Source organism: Apiospora hydei, assembly GCF_038363865.1.
Source record: "Apiospora hydei strain CBS 114990 chromosome Unknown utg000007l_segment0_segment0, whole genome shotgun sequence".
Classification (NCBI taxonomy): Eukaryota; Fungi; Ascomycota; class Sordariomycetes; order Amphisphaeriales; family Apiosporaceae; genus Apiospora; species Apiospora hydei.
Window position 1 is genome coordinate 3966774 of NW_027117366.1, and position 19741 is coordinate 3986514.

Below are 19741 nucleotides of genomic sequence, written 5' to 3' on the forward strand. Positions count from 1 at the left end.
AAAATATCCGTGTCATGTTGAGTTCCATCCAATCCCGAGGTTGAGAACAACTTAAAACATACTGGAGGGCCACAGATCCACGCTCACGCTGGATGCATTGATCGGCCAAAATCCAGCCTTCTTCGTATCCGCGGCTGCGGCCTACCGTCTTTTTGTCGCGCCCATGCTATTCTCGTGGTGTGCTTCTCGCAAGTGAAATTGCATTAGCTAGCCCAGCCAAGCCATGGAGAGAAAGCGGAAACTGCCCCTCGGGCTGCTGCTCGCATCGAGCACGTCGCCAAAAAACGAACAGCAACGCCCCCCCGAGAAGTCGGTCACGCCTACGCCAGCTCCTCCCACACCTGTACCCGAGGTCGAGGAGGCCCCGTTGCCCAAGTCTGTTCAGCCGGGCAACCCACTACCCACCGTCGAAAAGGCGCAGGCTGAGGACCTCTCGAGCAAGGCCTATCAATCAGTCCAAGAAAGGTAAGTCCAACCTGTTCGAGCATGTTCGAGTCTGCCAAAGAGTGTATAAGCTAACCACTATTCTGCTGCAGTGGTGTTCTTGCCGAGTCGCTCACCCGATCACGCCAGAAATGGATTCACGAGGGCATATTCGAGAAATATTGGACGAAGCCGGTCAAGAGGAAAGGAGTGGTCAAAGAAGAGCCCAACAACCCTGCAAAGGATAGCATGACTAAGATCGGTACCGTTACCATCACGGTAGAGCCGCACGTCATCGAGGCTACTATGTTCGCGATCAAAGACCCAAAGCCTCCGGCGACACCCACGACGAACGCGACGTTTCGTCCTATCATGCAATACGGGCCGCCGAACGGAGTGATGCCACCACCGCCGAAACCTGCCGCCCCCGCCACGCCGTCTACTCCCGCTCCCGCACCAGCGGTTCCTGCCTCTCCATCGCAAGGGCTTGCGAAACCGTCCACACAAGCTGCGGCTGCTAACGGGCAAGCTCTGGCGCAACAGCCTCCGGCGCAACCGAATGCGCCAGTGCGGCCGCCTACACCGTCGCAAGCCCCGCCACCCAACGCACAGCGTCCTGCTCCCGCTTCAGGTGTGGCGATGAATCCATATCTCGCGGGTGGCCCACCACCTGCCTCGCCGCGCGGGCTAGAGTCGGTACTGGCAGCTCCAGGAGCAGCGCCGCCGCCATCCGCACCATCCGCTTCTATGAGCCAGCCACCTTTACGATCTCCATCGGTGGCAGCACCAAACTTGAATCAGCCATTGCGTTCTCCCGCCCATGCGTCGGGACAGCCAGGATTGTCTCACCCGAGACCTCTTCACTCGCCCATTGCCACGCCTGGCGCAGTTTCCACGGGAACTCCAGGAGCCCGGCCGCCAACAGGCGTTGCTGCTGCAAAGCCCCCTACACCTGGCGCGAAACCTGCAACTCCGGCCCCCGGCGGCGCTGATCCTATCATAGTAACACTGGCCGAAAAGGCCTCGGAGGATCCTCATCTTAGAGATTTGATGAAACGAGTTGCAGTGGGCGATGCGGCGGCCCATGAGCTTGCACATTTCCAGAGGATCATTGATCAGATAACTGCCGATTATAAGAAACGGGGAGGCCAACAGGGTCCGTCGGCAGATCGATTAATCGTCGACGGCCGCACAGTCCAATACTTTGCCGACGAAGTGAACGCGATCTTGGACATTGTTCTTTCATCGAATCCGAACCAGAAAGGAGCCGATCTCATACCGCCCCAGAAAAGCGACGCTTTAGTAATCCTTCTGGTGAGGAAGGCATTGGATGATGCGTCACTGAAGAGCATGGTCAAGAGGGTGGCTGAAAAGAAGACGAAATTCAATGATACCACGGACTTGAAGGCGGTTCTGGACAAGTTAAAGGACCTGGTGCCAAAGGACGCGCCGAAACCACAACCCGCGCTACCGGCACAGCCACCATCGAGCTCCGGTACTGCACGACCTCAAACAGCAGATTCAGCGCCGAGTAGCGTATCGGGGCGAAAGGCTTCGGTTTCCTCGACGCCGCAGACGCCCAATTCGCAACAGGCACTGCGCTCGAAGGGGCCACCGCCGAATCTCAAGCCTGATATTTCGGGCATTGTGTTCGAATTTGCCGGCGGCACAGGTGATCGATATTTGTTCCCCAAATTTAGCATTCTCGAATACAGTGGCTCTCAGGTGCTCGCGTCGTTCCTTATAGTACGTAAAGGCAGCAAGTCAGAATACGGCGGTGACCCTGCTCTCGATTACTACCAACCTATCACAATCCGTCTCCAATCTAGTCCCAAGCACCTAGAGAACTTGGCTAGAGTTGTTGCGCCACAAGACGAGGTGAAACGTTATATGGACGACGTCATGAGCAATATGACCAGGGCAGAATATATTCTCCTAGCGATGCGTTTGCCTAGGCACGATAAAGAAGACCAAGCCGACGAGCGGGCTGAAACACCCAAGCCTGACCAACCAGTTCGGCATGTACAACAACAGCAACCGCTGACCGAAGTATTGTGGGCCACTAAAGGTGCCACCAAGTTGCCATCACATCAGTCTTCTGTTGGTAAAGTGATGGGGGAGGAGGAGCAGTATCAGAGCTTTATCGCCAGTGTAAGCTAGGAGCAGCGGGAGCGATAAGGGACGGAGGTCTAGCCAGAGCGTATATACAGCGGTGTGCGCTGTCCGTGTAGACGCACGATGTGTGGGAGGTGGTGGACAGGGGCCTATGGCGTTACTTTGCGGCCCGACGGAGGGCCACACAGGTGTGTGGGCGCAATAGCGAGATTCATGTATTCGGTTCGTTTGAGGGTCTGTCTGTTGTTCTTACTACATAGTTCTATACCACCAACATTATCCAAATCGCGAAAGCGCTGCTGCTCCCTGCCAGATCATGCCGTACTGTACGGACCAAGGATGATCCAGTGCCATTGGCATCAACGGATGAGATGTCTATCCCGCTGGATGCGATTGACATTTGGTTGGACGAACTCGCCTCGCGGCCCAGTTAGGGTTAGTAGTATACGAAAGGCAGCATTCGCCGTCATTGGGGTAGTATGCCTCCGTTCAATAAAGTCATTTAAACGGAGTCTGTATGGGGAAAATCTCCCACCATCATTCGAGTCAGCTCTTATATCACTGGACACTACCAGTTTATCCAACTGGACTGGCGATAAGTTTCCATCCCTACCGGCTGGAGCCTTTGGGGACAAATATAAGCAATGGTCCTTTGGCAGTTACCGACCGGCTCTCGAAGAAGAATCTGCTCATCCCAAGGCACCACATCATATACACAACCGAAGCATGACATGACAATGTGGTGATGGTATTGTTGTGCGCCGACTGGGGAGTGCCTCGAAAGATCATCTCCGACCGGGACCCCCAAGTTCATTATTGGGTTTTGGCGAACGTACGGTTGGGTCACGATGGGGAAACCAATGCTGGTGGCCTTCTCAGCCGGCGACTGCGCCCAGACAGACGGACAAAGCGAGAGAATAACTTAGGAAGTTGAAATGCTACCAGATGGTAGGACCTTGTGTGACGAGAATGAGCAGTAGGAGGCATGGAGAGCTCTCGAGTATGGCCCGGTAGGACCGCCTATCTATGAGCGCAGTTCTCTGTGTATGGTTCTTAGGGGACTTGAAAAGGTTGAGGAAGTTGAAGAGTTTATTGCGAAGGCGAGTTAGGAATGAGGTCGGGATTAGGTGTGCCTCAGTCATCGCTTGGGAGATATTAAGCAGGGCTTACAATGTGCCGTCGAGAACTACGTTCACCCACACAATATGTAAACCCCGACGGCACCGAGGGCGAGGAAGACTGGGGTCGGATTTTGACACTGGCATGATAACAGGCAACTTTAAGGGGCTATTCTCAAGCCTCTCACCGGCTTTCGGGTATTTTACATTTGACGCCGAAGGCTCGAGAGCGACGGAAAGGAAGGAGTACGGCCAGGTTCACAGAGGTCCCCTTACCATGTTATGTCGATGGTTCCGGGGATCAATATCAATAAGTCTGCGTGTAAGCACTATTGGGATCGCAACGACTCCGGTATTTCGTGGCCGCGAAAGGTATAGCTACGAATATATATCATCGTACATACATGAAATGGGGAAGGCTTGCTTCGAACGGAATGCTTTACTTCACTGCTATACTAACAACTCGGAGCCCAAGACATCATCTCAGAACAGGAAGGTCCACGTGGTATTCAATAGATCCTCTATTAGCTAAATTACCAAGAATGCTAGGCTCGATGCAACCACAACACCTTCTCTCCAGAAAGAAAAATCAGAGATCCGCCTGCCACGCCGCCATGCAGTGTATATTCTTCTTTTCCATTTCCCCGACAGACGACAGAAACCCAGTTATAGTGTGTCTTTGCTGCTGTTTACAGCATGGTGAATCCGATACCGCTCAGGTGGTCCGTATCGAGGCGGTTCCGCTTGTCGACACCGCCAGCGATGGCGTTGGCGCGGTAGTTGAAGAGGTAGTAGTGCAGCTGTCCGTCGCCGGGGCCGAACTTCTGCTCCTCGAGGAAGAGGCCGTTGTCCATGAGGGACAGGGCGTTGAAGACGTCGAACTTGTACTTGCGGGACAGGATCAGGGCGTCGGCCATGAGCTCGTTGAGGCGCTTCTTGAGCGCGTCGCGGTCCACCTTGTCCTTCTTGGGCTCCTTGTCGTTCAGGCCCTCCTCGGTGGCGTAGTAGAACAGGTAGGCGGCCCGCACATTCTTGTGCCTGGTCTCGCTGCCGATGACGGACGAGTCGAGGCAGTAGAAGGAGATGAAGTCGGTGATGTTCTTGTGCTCGTCCTCGACCACGTACGACCAGACGACCTGCTCGTCCAGCTGGTCTACCTTCTTGGCGTGCACCAGCCAATGCGTGATGTCCTCCTTAGTGAACTCGGCGACCAGCTCGTAGCGCTTGAGGTAGCGCGTGAGCAGGCTGTGAACGGCGTCGATGTCCTTCTCCTGCATCTCACGCAGGCCCTTGATGGCCGTCTTCTCGGGCAGGGCGTACTTGCGAACCTGGTACTGGGGCTTGCTGCCAGCGGGGAGGGGGCTGAAGCCGACCTCCCACAGCTTTTGCCAGTCAACGGCGCGGTGGTAGTAGCGGCAGGTGCTCACTGGGGTGGGCAGGACGATGCCGCCAGTGTAGATGGCCTGCCAGACGCCCTCGAGGTTGCAGCGGCGCGTCACCTCCTTGATGAGGACGGGGGCGAGGCGCTTGGAGCGCAGCTTCTTGTGGATGCAGAGGAAGTTGACCTCGGAGGCGTCGATGACCTTGTCGTGGATGCGCAGCTGCAGCGGGATGGCGGAGATGAAGCCGACGAGCTTGCGGGACTGGGTGGCGCGCACGCCGACGTGCCAGTCCTTCTTCCAGCCGGGTGGCATCATGGCCCACTTGAGGATGCTGATGGAGTAGTTGAAGCGGAACATGGCCTCGTCGTCCTCGACGTAGTGGCCGTAGAGCAGCTCCTGGACCTCCTTGAGCTCCTCGGGCTTCTCGAGCTCGACGGTGCACCACTCGAAGCCGGCGACCAGGGGCGGGGGCTCCTTGGAGACCTGGTCGACCGTCTGGCCGGCCTTGATGGGCCCCTCCTCGATGCGCTCCTTGTCGGTCGTGTTCTCGCCGAACTTGGGCACGGGCTGGGTGGACCAGAACTTGTAGGCGCCCATGTCCTTGGCGTTCTTGCCGCTCGCAGCCAGGCCGGTCATGACGTCGGACAGCTGCAGGCGCTTGAGGGCCTCGGTCAGCTGGGCGGGCCCCTTGGCGCCGCCGCCCATCTCGGCGGCGAGGGCCGGGTTCAGCTCCATGAGCTGGGCGATCTGGTCCGGGTTCAGGCCGCCGAGGGTCTTCTGCAGCTTGGCGTCCATGTCCTGCTCGGTTGTGGTCGAGGGCTTGCCGGTCAGGGCCTCCTTGAGCTTCGACTTCTTGGACTTCTTCTTCTTCTTGCTGGCGGCGCCGGTGCCTTCGCCCGCCGTCGCGGAGGACGAACGGTCGATTTCTTCTACGTCCTCGTCGTCGGACTCGACGGTGGCGGGGGCCTTGCCCTTGCCCTTCATCTCCTCCTCGGCGGTCGGGACGAGTTTGGATTCTTCCGCCATGGTGCTTGCTGGCTTCTTCGCAAAGTACGCGAGGTTCTGGGTAGGTGGGGGAAGCGGCGCGCGTGGCTGGGGTCTCGTCGATTCGGCGTGGTACTATTGAGTATTGTCGGCGATGAACTGGGCAATTGGTGTCGTGTTGCTAAGCTCGTTCTCGACTCAGGCTCGTCCGATTGTGGTGCCGCTGCCTGTCGCAAGTTGATTTGGCACAATGTCCTCAAAAAGTCGCTTGGGGATTTTGGAGGGGATTAACGTGGGATGGAGGGGCATTGGCGGGCAGCTCCCGAGTCCCTAGAGCGGAAGCTACAGTTCCTCGAGGTACCTAAGTACCTGACGTCTCAGAGCTGAGGTATCTTTTTGGTGGGGTATGCACCGTTACATGCATATGCAGAATCCAGGTACGTCAAAAGCTATACATGTCTTGGCCTTCTTTTCCTCCTCAAACTCTCGGATCCATCCAAGTGATAGTTGGTTTTGCAGGCGGGCTCAACTCATTGATCTTATTCTCGCTTTGAATAAGCTGCTCTTTCTTGTGCAGCCACCCATGATGTTGCAACCACCACCGAACAAAGCATCAATATGCAAACCGAGTTCGAAAACGACATGTAACATGTGCGTGTTCTTGGACGTAGCATCATAAAGAACAGTGTCAGCGATCACATATGGGCAGCTGGGGACAATAGGGGTCAATGTGCTATCGTAACGAGCGTAAGATACAACACCAACCCAATACCCTAGGCCATGTCTTCCGGTGCTCCAAAGGAATATTTCATCTAGTAGATGGGCTCTTGGCAATTAAAGAACGGTCATTCGGAAAGCATGTAGAAGCGTGGTTTGAGCCGCCGAGGCATAGGCAGAGACCAGAAACCTTATACAGGACAACGATTCATAGCCAGTATTACTTCACCCTTTCGTCGTTGTGTGATACAGGATGGGTGATAAGTGCAGACTCATGGAGAGATATCTCCGACCCGAGATGAAGAGAAACCCAACTACCCAGTCAGTATTTGCACTTGCAGAGACCAAGTCCGATACTGTTTGGTTACGGATATTCATCACTGCTGTCAGATTAGGTAGGTGTCCACGCGAACAAAAGAACTCGTCGTGTGACTAGATGAGAAAAGTCCTGCCATTTTTGCTGAACACCGTAGTCATATCCCATGGATACCAAACTTTCCAAGAGATAGGTCCGAGAGGGACATCGAGATTGAGCCAGTTCCATACAACCGGTAAAGGGGTCCCGGGTCCACCCTTGCAGATATGCTATATTTTTGCTTGGTATGTCTTTGCTTACTGGGCTGCGTCTGCCGAGCTTCGTCTTTGGTTTATTTGTTTGAAACATGTTGGCGTCACAATAACTGTTATCATGGTAGTTAAGTATCTCCGGGGTGGCGTCACCCACACAGCCAGTTGAGTGTATCTGCGGTGTTGATGTCGCAAACGCTATCCGATTTTTTGGCAACTGGATCGGCACCTGATGGCTCCTTCGTGACTTAATCTACGGCAGGCGTAAGCTCTGACACTAATATCCGGTAGTAATCGTCGTAATAATAACAGTTCGTATTTATCGTTGAGCTAAAATAGCAGCAATGAGGGCTGAGATCATCCTGTTCCTCGTTAGTCGTCATGGCTGTAGTCTATGTCACAGTCTTAACTGCGTGGCAAATTTAACTTATAGAAGACCAACCAAGCCAGTCTTTACTCATCCAACAGACCGACACTTGCCTCCCGGAGGCTCGGGACCGAAGTATGTCTCGGGTTGAGTAGTGGCAGCCAGCGGTGTCCCTGGTTCTACTGACTCGGCCCGGATAACTCTAGCTTGCTCTTCACTGTCGCCCACACCAACTCCGATGCATTTATTCTATTCTTGGGAGATTCTCACGCAATATATTTTTATCCAGGGTATATCCTGTAGTCGAGTAGAAAGTGCGGAGATAAGTGCTGAAGGACGCGTATTAAGGAAGACATATTTTCCTGGGGGGAAGGGGGAGGGCTAGATCGATCGACACTACAAGCCGTAGTGCCATTGACGAATAAAGCTTAGAATTCAAAGTCTTTCTGTTTCTGTAGATGGTTGTCGATCTGTTGGATGGCATTCCGATCTGTCGGGTCGCACGATGGCAAGCCGGTGTGTATGGTGGATCCAGATGACAGTGTTCCCAAGCTGGACGTTGACCGTTATAGGAATAGAATCCAGCGTGTCCTCACCTGACACGGTTAAAAATTTATACTGCCAGCCTTACATACACAGCCCAATGAAGCTAGCTATATTACTTTTTCATCTTTGCACTTATTAGCTCGTCTGTACGCCTCTGTTGCCTATACGGGCATTGATCCGTGTCATCAGTCGATGGCGTCACAAATTGCGCAATACCTGGCCAGCGTTCAAAGCCGAGTCCACAATCACTGACCGCGCACCTCAGATGGGGCTGAACAACTACCCCGGATCTTGGCGTTTTGGAAGCTTCTATTACTACATCGAGCTAAATCTGGATGAGGTCTTCTGCTGGGATGCATACTAGCGTATTGGGCTGAATAGCCAGCCAGTAGCGTGTCGATCGGAATGGGGCCGTTTAGGCGAACAGCACAGGGTCAACTTTAGTCCCCTCACGAGTATAGTTAAGTCTTCGTATTATTATTATACTTATCCAGTTCAACGATAAGATCTCTTTAGATGCTGGATGAAGTGTTCTATTGTTCTAGAAGAACGATGCTCGGCTGTGGCAGCTGGCTGTTTCAGCGAACATTACAGGAGAAAAGGGAGAATGAGGACGAGGCAAGAAAAGGCGGACATCCGAGCCAGATATAGACTACGGCCAGTATGGGAAGGGCAAAACGTCCGCTTGGCGGTCTAGCGCTAGGGCTAGTTGTTTCTTTTGATTAATGCGCGTCTATGCCGACCGGGTTGGGCCCCTTTGCATTTCCCCCGTTTTAGTTAGATTACCAGCGTTTCAGGTCGCCGACTCAAGCGACCCCATCCTTATGCTGTCATTCTGCCTATTCTTCACTTACACCTAGCCGACGTCGTCCCATAGGCTCCTTCGGTAGACTGGTGTCCATGATTGAATGGGCTTCCCCATCGTGGCCTCATGGATCTGGTCAGCTAGAGGGCTGAAAACGGAAATCCCGTCCCCCGTTCGTATCTTTTGCCAGAACGTCTAACAGTCCGGCAGTAACAGCAAATATGGACCACCCCCGACTAACCGGCCACCGCCATTATTAGCCGGGTCCGGTATACAGCCAGGGACCATTGTGCTTCCATTACCATTCGATTGGGAAACCCGTTTGGTCTGGCATTTCCCCAGGGTTATGGCATAGTGCTTCTAGGGGAGAGGAACAAAACAGCTAGTCAATGAGAACATGCTTGCAGATCGAAAGCTAGACACTTGAGTGGCCAGGGGACGACCCTGCATCGTCGACTTCGAGAAACATTCCCGGTAGCCTGAATTCGAAGTTGAGGCATTCATGCGTACCTCCGGACGACTCCACCACACAACGGACTACTCCTCGAGCCTTTGATATGCCTTGGCCAATCCCCCCGTTTTCCCTTGGACACGATAATGTTGCACCACGCCGTTGCTCCTCCCTTCTTTTAGACCGGCAGAGAGAGAGACCAACGATACGCAACAATGTCGGCGCTGGATACGCCCTCTACGATGGACGCGGGCCCGTACATCCTCGGGATCAGCTGGTCTCTGGTCAGCGTATCCGCCATCTTCCTCATACTTCGCCTATACGTCAAGGCCACAAGGCACCGGGGCCTCTGGTGGGATGATCATGTCTTGGCCGCATCTTGGGTAAGCAACCACAAAACCTAATCTGACTATCTCTATGTGTTACATAAGACAACTTGCTAACATGTCGATACCTCCCCACATAGATCATGATGTTTTGTACCGTGGCAATCCTCACATACGGTGTCAGCTTGGGATTTGGTCAGCACATCACCGAGATATCCACCAACACGGTCACCAACCTGCAGTTCCTGGTCTACCTCTCCTCCATCTTCTCGCTCCTGGGTGCGGCCTGGTCCAAGACGTCGTTCGCCCTGACGCTCATCCGCATCACCGAGGGCCACCTGCGGACGGCCATCTGGGTCGTCATCGCCTCGATCAACATGGCCCTCATCGCCAACGCCATCCTGCCCTTCCTCCGCTGCTCGCCGGTGGAGCGCAACTGGGACTTGCTGATGGTCGAGGGCGAGTGCTGGGATGCCGATATCTCGCTCTCGTTCAGCATGTTCGCCGCGGCCTTCTCCGGCGCCATGGACGTCCTCCTGGTTTTGGTTCCGTGGTTTGTCATCGCGAAGTCGCAGATGAACAGCAAGGAGAAGTTTGGCGTTGCCGTCTGCATGAGTCTTGGTCTCCTGTAAGTTGAAGCCTTCCCCTGACCCCTTCCTTACCAAGCTATACAAAAGTAATGAGCCGTGATGGCTAATCCGATATCCGCTTCCACCAAAAACAGTGCAGGAGCCACAGCTTTCATCCGCTGCTCCAAGATCCCACTCCTGGCGGAACCGGACTTCACCTTCGAGGACGGCCACCTGGCCATCTGGACCATCACCGAGATCACGACAACCATCATCGCCGCCTCGATCCCGACCATGCGCATCTTCTACCGGGACATCCGGCCCAAGGCGTACGGCCGCCGCAAGTCGTACGTCATGTCGACGTTCGACGGCACCTTCCCGAGCTCCGTCAAGCACGGGCTCTCGCGCACCGCGACCATCATCACGAGCGCCAACCGCAAGTGCCGCGGCAGCAACAAGCAGCCCAAACAGTTCTGCCCCGAGGCCACCGAGTACGGCTCTGACAGCGAGGGCAAGATTGTGCAGGTGCAGACCATCACGGTTGACTACGACGTCCGGAGTATGCGGGCCAGCAGGTTGGAGACAGGGCCGAAGCCGGGCCAGACGGTGGGATTTGATGTGGATGCGGTGCCGCCCAAGGCCAAGCTGCCGGGACCCTAGAGTTGATAGACTGTAGCGAGGATAGTTCATCGTTGACCCAATACTGGGATGTGTATTCTAACGACATCACGATGGAATTGTTTCATTAGTCTGCTTCCGTTTCCACCGAAGTGTGGTAGGGATATGCGTATATGAAAGCGTCTGTTTTATAAAGCTCTACATAGAATGGCTATTAGTCGTGGGAACATGGAGGTTCATGTAATATATTGTAATGCATATAGCGTCTATCTGGTATGGTCTAATATGCTCATGGACTATATACTGGCCACACAAGTGACTTCCTATTGAATCTCCCAACGCTATAGTGTTTCCTTTCCTTTTCTGCCTTTTCACTCAAAACAGATTGTTCCCTTGCCTTGAGTTGGCTATATACCACTTGGCAGAATCAAGCAGCTGTGTTGTCAAAAGCAATGACCATCTGACACCTTTATATATTTACGAACCTGGCATAATCCGCAACCGTCAAATCACCTGCCAAGACTGCAAAACATGACTCATTGCGTCTCACTCGTCACTCCAGGAAGTTCAAGTCCGCAAACGCCCTGCCCGTCCACGCGCCAGAAGTCTGCGACACGCGCAACAGACCCTTTTCCTTGCAAGCCGGCAGCTTCGACTCGGCATAATCCAGCACCTCCTGCTTCCACTTGTCGAACGCGCCGCCCAGAGCCCCGGGCATGGCGGCGAACATCCCCAGGCACCCAGATAGCAGCTGGATGAAGACGATCCCTCTGAGATTGGGACACTGGGATAGATGGGCATCGAGAGACGCCCACAGCGGCGGCGCGCTGTCCCGTTGCTTTTCCTGGTCGATGACCGCCGGTCCGGTGTTGATGAAGACGTACTCCAGTGAGGAGGGGGCAGATCGGATGGTTTGTACCATGTTGGCCAAAACCTGTTCATGCGCCGCGTAGGACGCGATGCCGAGGCTGAGGTTGCGGAGTGATTTGGTATGACCAAGGTCAAAGACCGATTCTAGAAGTTCTGATCAGCATCTACACGTCTTCCTGGAGTTCGAGGGGAGAAGGGGGATTGCTTACCTTCGCTAGTCAGGTCCAAGGCCAGTGAGCGCAGCGAAGGCGCAGCCCGGTCGATCAGCTTGGATGTGATGTCTTGGTTGACAGAAACCAAGACAAGCGTCTTGAGGTCCTCGATGAATGATTGCCGGAGTACCAGCGGCATGAGAACCGACCACGCGACCGAGCTTCGTCCAAATACGACAAAGTGTCCAAGTTTGCTCATGGGATATTGCGTAGGAACCACGACTTTTGGATCCTGACCATTCCCGGCATCGGTGACTTCCTCCTCTGCCGCGGCAAATTTGAAGGAACCCAGCCCCAAGAATATCAGCTTAGAGTTGCCTACGAGGAAGGGCAGGATCATCGAGGCACCGGGAGCCCCTATATGTCCCGCCACCAAAGTCGTCGTTACCATGCCAGGCCGCAGGATCTGGCCCTGCAGAGCCGGGGGAAACTTTGTGAGATCCAAGTACTGGATAGTCATGGACGAGACGGTCTGGAAATGCGCCATGATGGCCACGACCCCTTCCTGCCACTCTCGAGTCTCTTCCTCATCTCGGTCTTCGACCTCCTCGGACTCATCAATCACAATATCATGGACGTGTCTGGGGATGCTCGTGCTTCCGGATTTCAGACTGTCGACTAGTCTCTCCGGCACGTAGCCCTCCAGACTCAGGGTGATGCTGCCCCAGTAGGCCTCCCTGGACGGCGTCAGCCATGCGCGGCAGACCAGCGCGGTGGTTTCTTGGTCTTTTGTAGAGACATGGCCCAGAATCTGCCGCAACAGCTCCAGCGGGAGCGAGGTGATGGACATTGTGTTTGTATGTGCGTGCGTGTGTTCCGTCCCGTGGTCATAAGAGCCAGATACTTGATTTCTCAACTGTCAAAACTGCCGAGACGCCGACTGAAGTGCAATTATAACATCGGCTGGAGCCTGGAAGACCGTGTGGGCCGTAGGGAGGTGGGCTATTTATAGAAACAAGCCAAGGAGCCACCGGTCCATAGTTAACAGCCACCCCCTAGCTCGATAAAGCTAGTGCTGGTGCCCCCTTTTGCGACCACAACGACGACTTGGCACTGGTTTCTTGCTACCCGAGGCCAACCTTCATGGGAACAAATCGACAATCTTATCTTAACTCTTCGTCCTCCCAGTCTTTCACGTTAAGCCCAAACGCCTCTATAACCGAAAGGCCTGTAGAACCGTCTTCCTTCAAAACCACCATCTGCTTCAACGCCTCGGCAGCGGCCTCGCGGGCCTGATCACTGAAGCCCGAATCGCCTTCCGCCACCTGCTCAAAGCGCGCCTGCCACCGACCCCACCACTTTGTGTTGAACCCCTTGGCCGCGTAGGCCTTCTTCTCGCACATCTCCCACATGGCCGCCCCCACGTGCGTCAATCCACTGCGCCGCAGCCAGGACATAGGGTTCGCTCCTGTAGGCCTGTTTGTTGTAGGGCCAGTAGAGACCGAGGAACTCTTTCGTCACGAGGGCGCAGAACCGGGTGGTATCTATCACCCCGCGCGCAAAGACGCGGGCCAGGAAGGCGGAGAAGTTGACGTACTCTGGCGGGTGGGAGGGGCCTGCGTCTTGAGATCGCAGACACGAGGGCCTTGTTGTTAATAACTGCTGAACACGGAAAATATGCCTACCACAGTGGAGGTGACTAACCTGTGTCGAGCAGACGCATGTTTTGGCAAAATTGGTCGTTCCTGCGGTCGTCCTCCCAGAACGTGTAGTCTACTACATCACCGGATCCTGAGATGTACTGGACAGTACGAGGTGGTAGGCGCAACAGTTCCTGGAGGAAACTGACGAGGTGGTCTTGGCCACGATGGTTGTGAGGGACGGCTATGGCGGCTTGACCGATGGTTCTCCAGAGATATCCAGTCCATCCCGGGGGGTTTGGAGAAGGTCTCGGTGTATTCGCCGTTTTCTTTGGGCTTATTAATGTTCCTGAGAGATGCGGTGTGTGCCTCGTATGCCCTCTGGCAATCGCTGACGATAAGATCGTCGACAATCTTGGCAGCAGTAGTGACTTCGACACCACCGTTGACGAGGTCTTGCAAAGCGGATTTGAGTTGCCTGTCGATCTCGTCGTCGTCAGGTTCGATAGGACACGGGTTCAATGGTGTTTCGGTGGCGTCAGACATAGTTGGGTGAAGGAAAAGATGCCGCGTTGTCGGATATAGACAGTTGAGCAAAGACTGAAGGTGTCTTGTGCCATGCCAATATGTCAGACCTGAACGATCAACAAGTCTAGGGGTGGCTTAGCGTGTCTTGTTCCATCCATTGCCCCACTCGAGGATCATGAAGCGTGTGGCTTAGATGGCCCGGTATGTAACAAGGCAGACATCAACAGATGAGAATCTCGATTTGATGTGAATACTTTTTACTCCTTGACCGAACAATCGAAAATGTCTATAGAACAACTTGCAATCGAATCAATTTTAAAAGTGCTTGCCCTTCCTCACTATTTCGCCATTCTACCTTGCACGATTACCTATATACCTGAAAAACACACATATGTATCGGACGTGACCGCCATTCTTCATATACGTGCACCCTCATAACCCCCGGGCCGTGTGACTCAAAGCAAAATCCCCACTAGGGGTCGCGTTGTGGCTACTTGTCCCAAGCATTACCGTTACCGAGGACTTAACTCGCGCGGGTCACGAGGCGGTCTTGGCCGTGTCCTAAACGACTCTGGACCTTCTCCTCCTTCCGCACCAGAGCCAGAACCGGCGGGCGGCGGTGGCGGCGGCGGCGCAGCCCCCAGAACTTCCTGGAGAAACTTGAGGATGGCCTCGTCCGTCTCCTGCGTTTCGTCGCAGTAGCTCGTCCGGGCGTAGTACGCGACGTCGCGCTCCCGAATGGCGCGCTTGACGGTCGGCAGCAGCTCGTTCGTGAGGCTAGGGCGGTCGTCGGGGTCGAGTGCGGCGCAGCGGCAGATGAGCCGGCGCAGGTCCGGGTCCAGCTCCGGGCGCGGCAGTTCGTAGTCGGTGTCGTCGCTGGGCAGCAGCTGGTGGGCGTACGTGCCGAAGACAGGGCCGCCGTCTTTGATTTCGTAGTCCATGGCGTCTTCGTTGGCCCGGCCTTCGCCGATGTCGATGGTCAGCTCGCTTTGTAGCATGACCACTTCGGCCATGCAGGCCCCCACGCTGAACAGGTTCCGCTGAACACCTGCGCCTTCTCCTCCGGGGCTGCATGACGATGCGATGATGCGTTAGTGAGTGCAGAGATTGCAGGTGTTTTCCGGCCGGGGCTTTACTTACTATCTGGTGTGATTGCCAACGTCGATAAACTTGAAAACTGGGCAGATCAAATGCTCTAAATCATCTGGGTCGCCGAGCATGGCGCCAATCATGACTAGAAAGAAGGTTCGTGGTTAGTCTTCCATCCTAATACTGCACTTCGAGTTGAAGTGCAACCCAAGGACTTGTAGAGTGGGGAGGGAGGTCTCACTATTGGCGGTATACATGTCGTTATGGGTATAGCCGTAACTGTCGGGAGTCAGTTCGCAGGGCTCCTCATTCCGGCTGTATCGGTCCATCGGTGGCCCTGCTGGCACATAGGCCATGGCGACACAGGCGCGAATCACTGCGTGTCTCTCGGTCAGCCTCTTGAAACAATATCAGTAGAAGAAAGGCCACTCACCCAGGGCCCCTCGGCTCTTGAAATTCGTTGTTTTTATTTGGGGGGGGTTAAAATACTCACTACACATGAATATACGCCATAGTAACCTGTTAGGAATGAACTCAGTACCATCAATGTCGCACTTGTCCAAAAACTCTGCCACGGTCCCGTGAGGGAGGTATTCGAGATAGAACCAAGTACCGAGATACCTTTTGGGGTCGTCTTTTTTCAAGGGGTCTTCGCCTTGGCTGTCTAGATTAATGTGCTTGACCAGATGCCTGGCACGTAAGGCCTGGGGGTTTCTTCGGTGTTAGCATAGTCTCTAGGTAGTGCAGACAGCAGCAGGGGGTGGGGGTAACTTACGTTCAATAATTTCCTTTCTTTGTCGAACACGGTGGTTCCCTCGGAACTCTGGAAGCGCTCGGCTCTGTCAGGACGTTCGATAAAAGATGGCGTTTTGATGACGTACTTGGTACCCAGGTCGCCGTCGTTGGGCCCTTGCCGCTGTACGAGCCAGGCATGGGCCTCTGCACCGCTGCCAATATGCCGTTCGAGCTTGAACTTATTGTCGGGTTCCAGATAGCCGCGAAGACGGGTTCTGGTACGTTCGATTTGCTGTTTCTTATCATCCTCTTCGGCCATGGTTGTCGGCAGTGTTGCTAGTTGCGATGCCCTGTAACAAGAAGCCCTGGTTGAAAAGAGACGAACAAGGAGTCAGATATCGAGAGTTTCGCGTGGTTGCGTATACCAAGGGTTTCAGTTAGCCGAAACAAGGGGGAGAGTCATGCTTATTATTCTGGGAGCAAGTCCTTTGTCCCACAGCGAGGCCGTGCTGAGCAGAGCGGACGGACAAAGGCGGGCGTCTACGAAACAAAGCAACTCGGCCCTCGGGACGGAGACGCAAAAGGAGGAGCAACAATGAACAATAGTCTATGGTACTCTTGTGCCAGATCTAGCTGGACAAAACACGGCGCCGGATAGTGACGTAGAAAGTGGTCTTCATTATTTGATACCTGAGAGGTATTCTAGCAGCCTATTTACCGTTACTGCGTGCTCGCCAAGGCCTCCATGATCAGGCCCTTCATGTCGTCGGTGATTTCCAGCTCGCCCAACATGCCCATGGTTGCCCAAACCCCCTCCGAATGCTCGTCCGGGTTCAGCTGGAACTGGGTGTCCTCCACCTTGACGACGTAGCTTAGCTGGATGACGTTACGGGTTCCGGCTGCCGAGACGGTGTTGTAGGTGATGGCAGAAAGAGGCCTCAGCACGGCGCTGACGTTGAGAGTTGACTCCTCGAGGACCTCGCGAGCTATGGCTTTGTCCGATTGTGGGATCGGTTTCGTCGACCTTGCCACCGGGAATCTCGTACACGTTAGGATAGTGTTTTTCGTCGGGCCTACGCCTCAGCAGAAGAATGCGGCCGTCGTCCCTCAAGATGGCGGCCCCGATGGTAAGTTTGTCAAATGGGGGATCTGCGGTCTTGTTGATGTGGGCGAGGAATTGGTCGCGTGAGCAGTTCAGGTGCGACATGCTGGGTTTGATTTGTGACTTCATGGCGAAGGATCAAGGTGCCAGTGGTATGTGTGTGTATCTGTGTGTGTTTATGTGTGAGGGAATGCCAAATATGAGGGAGTGAGTGAGTGAGGTGGAGTTTGAACAGCGGGGAACTTGAGCCGGTTCAGGCAAATACTCCAAATGGGGAAGTACAAGCAACTACGATTGACTTGAAAGGGAAAGTGCAGGCACTTATCGACATTGTGATTCGTGGGCTACCTGCCCCACAGCAAACTCAAAAACATAATTAAGGTTTCCCGAGCAATGCCAGATATTTGGAAGGTGCCGCACGAGGACTTCAAGGGGACAATCATGACAATTGATCATGCAATCTAGAAGGCTCGATGGATGGTGGGGTCCGTAATACGTTCATAGTGAGTATATCCTACGGGTTTTATGGTTGAAAGGTATTGCACGGCACAAGTATGACTTGATTCGATATAAACTGACAGGTGACGGCGCTCTAGGGTGGCCCCCAGAACCGAATCAGCCAGGTTGCCCGCCGTGCCCGCCACCAGCAGCCAGCCAAAGGCCGGGCCTCAGCCTGCGGCAATACAGGTAGGCCGCGGCTAGTACGGCTGTGCCGACCAGTCCCAAGGCTCACTACTCCAGACTCGCCGCGCACATCGGGCTACAAGGTGAGGACATTGCGGTTACCAAGTGGCGGCCGTACAATGCACGCATCGAAACCCGTTGAGCCACTCGACCTCGACCTGTTGCTTATCGTTCGCCAGCCCGTGCGGTTTATCGTCCGCGTCCGCAATAACGGCGCTACCTAGCACAACGAATAACCGCGGCGCGTCTTAATCGGCACGGACGAAGAGGCCGGTCCGGTCGCCGTTATTAATGATAAGACTTTTCCTTATTATTTTATATTTTTTAAATATATATAAAAAACCTATTTATATAACGTAGTTTATAAGCGAAATGACTATATAAGTGAATTAACCACTTTTTAAGATTTTGTACAATAAAATATAAGTTAACTTTATAATAACGTATATAAAATATTAAATTTAATCGGAATCCTTATCTTTAAATACTTTTATATTATTTTAATAAGTACGCGTATTATGCCCGGGCTCCCCGTAAATTTTATAGCGTCGCGGGCGCGTTTTAAGCCTTTTTATACGACTATTACTCCGGCGCGATTTATTTTATAATTATCCGTTAATATCCTTTTAAGACTGTGAATTTTTTTAGTTTATATACGAAGTAATCCTTTATTTTATAGCTATTTTTTTTATACGGCGGCGCCGGTTAAGCATTTTATTTATCTTTCGTAGTACGGTTACTTTACCCTTTAAAAGAGCGAGCCGGTGTATAACCTACGTTGTACCTTTCGCGATTTAGTTAAGTTTAGTAAAAATTAATATCGGAGAGCTATTTTAATATCGCGCAATTCGATTTTTAACGTACTCGGTTTAAAATTAGGCCTTAATTAAGTTGTTTAAAGTTTTTAATTTTTAAAGAATAAGTAGGCCGGAAAACGTCCCCGGAGGTATTAGAGTACGTAGTTTTATATTTAATTGTGAAATAATATATTCCGGATCGTACGGGACGAGTCCTGTCTCTTGGAAGCCTCTTTGTATATTCGAAACGGTGAAAGTCGCCTGGAACGCTTTTAAAAACGCTGGTAGGAAGTCCTCCTTTGAAATGTGGGTAATATGCGCCCGTATAAGACCTTTAATTTCTTTCCCGTACGCCCTTTTTAACGCACGGAAACAGTCGATATTAAGAGGCTAGAGTTTATACGACGAATAAAAAGGCATGTAGAGTGTAATAATCGAGTTGTTTTTATAGTAGAGTTCGAAATTTATCGAGTAGTGGCTTTCGTAGCCGTTTAAGACTAAGAGGCGATAACGACCTTTTATACGAAACCTAGTATATTAATTAAAGTATTAAATCTAGTCCTTTACCTTTTTTATTCGTAGTTTAACTATGTTTAATAACTGCGATCACTTAGTCCTTCGGTAATAAACTGTCTTTATACTAAGAAGAGAGGTGCGTTTTCCCGGAAAAAATAATGTATAAAAGAATAGCGTAACCGTGTAATTTAACGCTTTAAATTATTGTAACCTATTCCTAGTTCCTTTATTATACTGCCCTAGGTTTTTTGCGTTAATCGGAGGTAATTACGATTATTTCGGATAAAATTTAGCTTATAATAAACTCGGTTTCGTTAAAATTATAAAAATTTTTTTTAAATCCCGTATTTATAAATTATATTCCGTATAAAGGTAAACTACGCGCGATACGCGTCGGGATTTTCATAAAAAACTTTTTTAATAGTCGATTTTTCGATTAAAACGCGTCCGGAGGTTCGGTTACCGTCGTACGAAATTAAAGGCTTAATTAACGTCGACGCGTTCCGCGTCGCGTTAACGAAGTAATTAATTCGTTATATTTTTTACACTACTTATTCGAAAAAGGAATAACCGCGAATTTAAATCGATTATATATCGTACGATTATATTTTTTTCGGAATCCGTTAATTTTCGAGAATTA

General features: G+C 52.6%; 7 protein-coding genes across 7 annotated transcripts; 2 read left to right on the forward strand and 5 right to left on the reverse strand.

Moving 5' to 3' along the window:
- Positions 1-223: 223 nt before the first annotated feature.
- PG997_010388 (uncharacterized protein) lies at positions 224-2583 on the forward strand (the record flags this gene model as incomplete). Its single annotated transcript, XM_066814703.1, has 2 exons — positions 224-465; positions 537-2583. 2 exons carry the CDS (start codon positions 224-226, stop codon positions 2581-2583), a joined length of 2289 nt encoding a protein of 762 aa, XP_066666665.1.
- A 1762-nt stretch (positions 2584-4345) lies between these two features.
- Positions 4346-6064, reverse strand: PG997_010389 (uncharacterized protein; the record flags this gene model as incomplete). Its single annotated transcript, XM_066814704.1, has 1 exon — positions 4346-6064. One exon carries the CDS (start codon positions 6062-6064, stop codon positions 4346-4348), a length of 1719 nt encoding a protein of 572 aa, XP_066666666.1.
- Positions 6065-9690: 3626 nt separating this feature from the next.
- On the forward strand, positions 9691-11030 carry PG997_010390 (uncharacterized protein; the record flags this gene model as incomplete). Its single annotated transcript, XM_066814705.1, has 3 exons — positions 9691-9858; positions 9942-10429; positions 10526-11030. 3 exons carry the CDS (start codon positions 9691-9693, stop codon positions 11028-11030), a joined length of 1161 nt encoding a protein of 386 aa, XP_066666667.1.
- A 511-nt stretch (positions 11031-11541) lies between these two features.
- On the reverse strand, positions 11542-12860 carry PG997_010391 (uncharacterized protein; the record flags this gene model as incomplete). The annotated part of the gene is made up of 2 exons (XM_066814706.1): positions 11542-12002; positions 12068-12860. The coding sequence occupies 2 exons, from the start codon at positions 12858-12860 to the stop codon at positions 11542-11544; spliced, it is 1254 nt and encodes a 417-aa protein (XP_066666668.1).
- A 313-nt stretch (positions 12861-13173) lies between these two features.
- PG997_010392 (uncharacterized protein) lies at positions 13174-14196 on the reverse strand (the record flags this gene model as incomplete). The annotated part of the gene is made up of 4 exons (XM_066814707.1): positions 13174-13447; positions 13521-13608; positions 13715-13854; positions 13910-14196. The coding sequence occupies 4 exons, from the start codon at positions 14194-14196 to the stop codon at positions 13174-13176; spliced, it is 789 nt and encodes a 262-aa protein (XP_066666669.1).
- A 494-nt stretch (positions 14197-14690) lies between these two features.
- PG997_010393 (uncharacterized protein) lies at positions 14691-16321 on the reverse strand (the record flags this gene model as incomplete). Its single annotated transcript, XM_066814708.1, has 4 exons — positions 14691-15246; positions 15319-15412; positions 15509-15665; positions 16043-16321. The coding sequence occupies 4 exons, from the start codon at positions 16319-16321 to the stop codon at positions 14691-14693; spliced, it is 1086 nt and encodes a 361-aa protein (XP_066666670.1).
- A 401-nt stretch (positions 16322-16722) lies between these two features.
- On the reverse strand, positions 16723-17233 carry PG997_010394 (uncharacterized protein; the record flags this gene model as incomplete). The annotated part of the gene is made up of 2 exons (XM_066814709.1): positions 16723-16901; positions 16957-17233. 2 exons carry the CDS (start codon positions 17231-17233, stop codon positions 16723-16725), a joined length of 456 nt encoding a protein of 151 aa, XP_066666671.1.
- Between the last annotated feature and the right edge of the window lie 2508 nt (positions 17234-19741).